General features: G+C 30.9%; 1 protein-coding gene across 1 annotated transcript; it reads left to right on the plus strand.

Annotated features, from left to right (window-relative positions):
• The first annotated feature begins 1478 nt into the window (after positions 1-1478).
• On the plus strand, positions 1479-3869 carry LOC111882695 (uncharacterized). Its single transcript, XM_023879060.3, has 9 exons — positions 1479-1626; positions 1969-2037; positions 2132-2197; positions 2301-2398; positions 2498-2535; positions 2642-2729; positions 2851-3201; positions 3295-3360; positions 3466-3869. Exons 2-9 carry the CDS (start codon positions 1971-1973, stop codon positions 3625-3627), a joined length of 936 nt encoding a protein of 311 aa, XP_023734828.1. The 5' UTR covers positions 1479-1626; positions 1969-1970; the 3' UTR covers positions 3628-3869.
• The last annotated feature ends 712 nt before the right edge of the window (positions 3870-4581 follow it).

A 4581-nucleotide genomic window follows, 5' to 3' on the forward strand; every position in this document is an offset into this window, starting at 1 on the left:
TTGTTCTGGTGTCTAGGACTTTTACACCTCGTTCCCGAGTTGTAGCAAAGAAAAGAAGAGAAAAGAAAAGAAAGTAACGAGAGAAAAGAAGAGAAGAGAAAGGAAAAGAAATTTGTCTTTTGTGTTCCCGAGTTGGAGAGAATTGGAAGGAAAGTTAAACATTTTGTTCTTTCTCTCCAAATCCTTCCAAATCGGGAGGAAAGTTAGGAGGAAAAGTGATCCCTCAATTTCCTTCCACTTCCCTCCTTTAATGAAACTCGGGAACACTAATTTCTCTTACTTTCCTCTCACTTCCACACATTTCCTTTCTTTTCTCTCCTTAAATTAAACTCGAGAACGGGGTGTTAGTTGCTGATTTTGGATTACCCCGCAAATTATTTTTGGTAACTCTTCTAAGAATTCTATTTGAGGTTCATATTTCAAAATTAAAACAAATCAAATTTATGTTATTTAATTTACTGTCAAATTCAGAATTTTCAGTTTTTTTTTTTTTTTTTTGTTTTGCTTCGTGTTGGTCCACTCCATGCCCATGCACAATGCAGTTCATATGTTTAAAACATATGTAAGAATTCATCTGAAAATTGCAGTGTCCTACTGACAATGAAAAATCCAACTAGTTATCATTTAAAACTCAATTTTTTTTTTTTATAAAAAGGTTCTTAAATGCAAAACTGAACTACAGACATAATGAAAAATAAGCTAAATATTATGAAAATTAATTAAAATGATTTTTAAGTTATATATGAAATTAAAATATAGATTTTATTTTTATTATAGTTTTAAAGACCTAGGTAATATCCAACGAAAATATACTATTTTTTTAGAATGGTATATCACCTAAATTCGAAGTATGTGGAATTCACCCTCATCTTTTTAGTTGTTCGGTGGATGGAAAAAAATTAATTTTTCCACTTAAAAAATTAATTTATCCATATAAAATATTTTTTTTATATACAGATTTGAATTCTAGATTATATTATGCAGGTATATTGAACCTTTGTGAATCTTGCCAAAATTTCAAGCATATTCGTTACATCTTTTTTGTTTTCGTAAGTTGTGGCCCATCACATTTAACGTACGCCAAGTAAACAAAACTCACAATCATTTACAATATAAAAAGGAAGACGAAATAAACAAATTTGTTATTATATTTTTATAACTTAAATCACATATTAATATATACTTTAATTCTATAATACATATACATATACGTAACACAATTGGATCAAAGTTCATGAGTATTAAAAAAAATTGATGTAAGAAGTTCAAACTAAAAAAATGTAGGTATGAAACCAAACGTTGACCAAAATTCTTTTTTTGCTTGTTTGACCACACAAACAGAAGAGATGCTCTTGTTTGTTTATGGGTTTGAATGTTCTCGAAACTAGCCCCAAATGCAATTCACTTCTATCATGAGTTTTTCTCTTAATTTTTTATTATTATTTGTTTGCTACTCATAATTCATGTTTTATAAACAATAAAATATTGATAAAATATGCTAAATAATCGCCTATTTAAAGCGACCCTACCTCTACGTTTTCCTTCCCCCCGCTCTCTTCTTTGCTTCTCATAAACTCTCTCTGTCTAATCCTCTGATTCTTCAACATTCTATTCGATTTAATTTAGGTATGAATATGCATAATTTTCTCTTCAAATTCTTGAAAACTCTCCGATTTTAGCATATACAGTTTGATTGGGAATGAGTTCCAACTCAAAATGATGATCAAAATTGTTGTCTTTCTCTTCCTAACACGAATTAGGTCGAAATGATTTTAAAGGACGATGAATTTGGTTTCATTCATGGTTAATAAAAAAAATATATGAAAATTCAGGGAGAAATCTTCGCCATTTCTGCATTTACACTATTTATGGCTTGCTTCTAGTAAATAATGCAATAATCAGTTGTAGATGTTAAGTTGAAAATACCACATTTCTATGGATTCTGAGAGTTGAATTTGATGTGTTTAGAAATGAAGATGGAGTTTGAAGGTCGGTTTGGACAAGCTCAAAGGCAGAAATATGATTGCCTTCTTTTCGGTACATATAACACAAATCGTTTTTTGTTGCTATTTTAATCATTTTGTTGATTGTAATTAGTTTAATTTACTTCCGGAATTTATCATCTGTACAGATCTAGATGATACTCTTTACCCTGTTAGTGCTGGATTGGCAGCTGGAGTTCTCAAGAACATCAAAGGTTTTGTTCGACACCTGACATTTGATAAAGATCCCCTTCCTGAGATCAATTATAATTCGTTTGTTGATCTCTAAATTTACTTCATGGTTGATCAAATTTGCAGATTATATGGTTGAAAAGCTTGGAATCGATGCAGAAAAGATCCCTGAACTATGTAATTTGTTATACAAAAACTACGGGACCACAATGGCAGGCATTCGGGTATGGGATTTTCACTTTTTCTTTTAATGATCTTAATTTTGGATTTTGCCTTCTGAATATCTGATAAAATCTTATGTTCTTCATTGATATCTTACATAGGCAATTGGCTATGATTTTGACTACGATGAATACCACAGGTGAGAAAGAATATATGATCTATCTACACGTATTCAACTTCCATATATTATTTATTTATATTTGAGTTGATTATTGACGTCATCATTTCTTTTTTCTATTTTCTAGTTTTGTTCATGGACGATTGCCATATGAGAACTTGAAACCCGATCCTGTTTTGAGGACTCTTTTATTAAGCTTGCCTATTCGCAAAGTCGTAAGTATTTTCTTTTTTTTTTTATAGATGAAAAATGCAACAAAATTCTTTTTTGGACTACATTGAAAAAAGTGATATACCACAAGGACTAAAAATGTATTTATTTTTGTTTGTTTTCTAGATATTTACGAATGCGGACAAGATCCATGCTGCTAAAGTTCTTAACAAACTCGGATTGGAAGATTGTTTTGAAGGAATCATTTGTTTCGAGACTTTGAATCCCATTCACAAAACTGTGGCTTCTGATGATGAAGATGACATCGAGTTTGTAGGCTCAACAACACAGTCTTCTGCTAATAACAATAATAATAATAATAATAATAATATAACAAACGAAATATTTGATATAATCGGACATTTTTCAAGATCTAACTCATCCTCGGAGTTACCAAAGACACCAATTGTCTGCAAACCATCCGAAGACGCCATTGAGAAGGCTCTCAAGATCGCCAACATTAACCCTCAAAGAACGGTATTATTTTTTTCATTTCATTTCGTACCTTTGTATGTACAATTTTTGGAGTTTTATATGTTAATTTTAACACATGTTCAATTGTTATTTCAGTTGTTTTTCGAAGACAGTGTCCGAAATATTCAATCGGGAAAACGTGTTGGGCTCGACACAGTTTTGGTAAGCTATATATACACGATATTGAAAAAATATTTGACAAAAAATAATAAAACTTAAAATTAAAATAATAATGTTTTTTTAATATTATGTAATGTTATGATGTAGGTTGGGACATCTCATAGGTGCAAAGGTGCGGATTATGCTTTAGAAAGCATGCACAATATTAAAGAGGCGATACCGGAGCTGTGGGAAGCCGATAACAAGGTTTCTGACGGCGGTTATAATTCCGGCAAGGTCAAAATCGTGGAGACATCTGTCACAGCTTGAGAATCGAGATTAGATTAATGTCGTTATCTCTTTGGCTTACGTATCTAAACGCAGACTTGGTTGTACCTTGTGGAATGCAAGTTGTACCATGATCTGGGTTTGGTTGCAAAATTTGTCACCCAATCATGATGTATATGTGGTAGATGTTAATGTTATGGGTAATGGTGATGAAATCTTAAATTCATTGTCTAGTCAGTCGATGTAGATGTTTCATGGTCAATAATAATTAGTGTTTTAATAAATTATGTCTTAGTGGTAATAATAATATTGGATGATGCTAAATGAACTCCAACGACACTTGAACGAACCTATTATAAAAGTCCACTTGATGACTTGATCAAAATAATATAACTATTTTATTTTTTTAGTTTTTATAATATCTAACTTTGTATTTTTTTTATACCATAAAGACAATAGAATTTTCTATTTTACCATCTATGTTTATACATTACATTTAATTATATAATTTTTTTAAAGTGTACATACTCTCTTAGAAACATAATAGTTTAAAACAATTATTACATAAAAACATACTATTAAAAAAACAAATCACACTAATTCTATTAACCATTTTCCAAAATTTAATCAAAATTTAGAGTCATTATAAAAATAGTCACCAATTTTGATGACATCTTCAAAGTGATGATGTCGCCTGCGAAACTGTGTTTACTATTTAATGGGGAGGATGAAAGGATTTCTATCCATTAAAAAATGGGAAAAAATGACGTAGAGGCCCTATAATGTTTCTACAGATGACCCATTTAGCCACTTAATTTATTGTGTGGCTTAATAAGGGATCGAATTATTTGTTACCTAACAATATAATCCCTTTTACCTATTGTAGTCGGTTAACGTTGTCACATAAACCTAGCCTAACACGTAAGCGATGACATGGCAAGAAGTTAAATCGTCCAACAACCGCAACGACGTCGTATTGAAGGCGAATCATAAGGA

The sequence above is a fragment of the Lactuca sativa genome, chromosome 9 (assembly GCF_002870075.4).
Source record: "Lactuca sativa cultivar Salinas chromosome 9, Lsat_Salinas_v11, whole genome shotgun sequence".
Classification (NCBI taxonomy): Eukaryota; Viridiplantae; Streptophyta; class Magnoliopsida; order Asterales; family Asteraceae; genus Lactuca; species Lactuca sativa.

Bases quoted from the DNA above. Each gene is read 5' to 3' on its own strand.
- LOC111882695 (XM_023879060.3), top strand. From the start codon at position 1,971: ATGAAGATGGAGTTTGAAGGTCGGTTTGGACAAGCTCAAAGGCAGAAA. The intron at 2,730-2,850 runs GTAAGTATTTTC...TTTGTTTTCTAG, and splicing joins GCTTGCCTATTCGCAAAGTC to ATATTTACGAATGCGGACAA. The intron at 3,202-3,294 runs GTATTATTTTTT...TTGTTATTTCAG, and splicing joins ACATTAACCCTCAAAGAACG to TTGTTTTTCGAAGACAGTGT.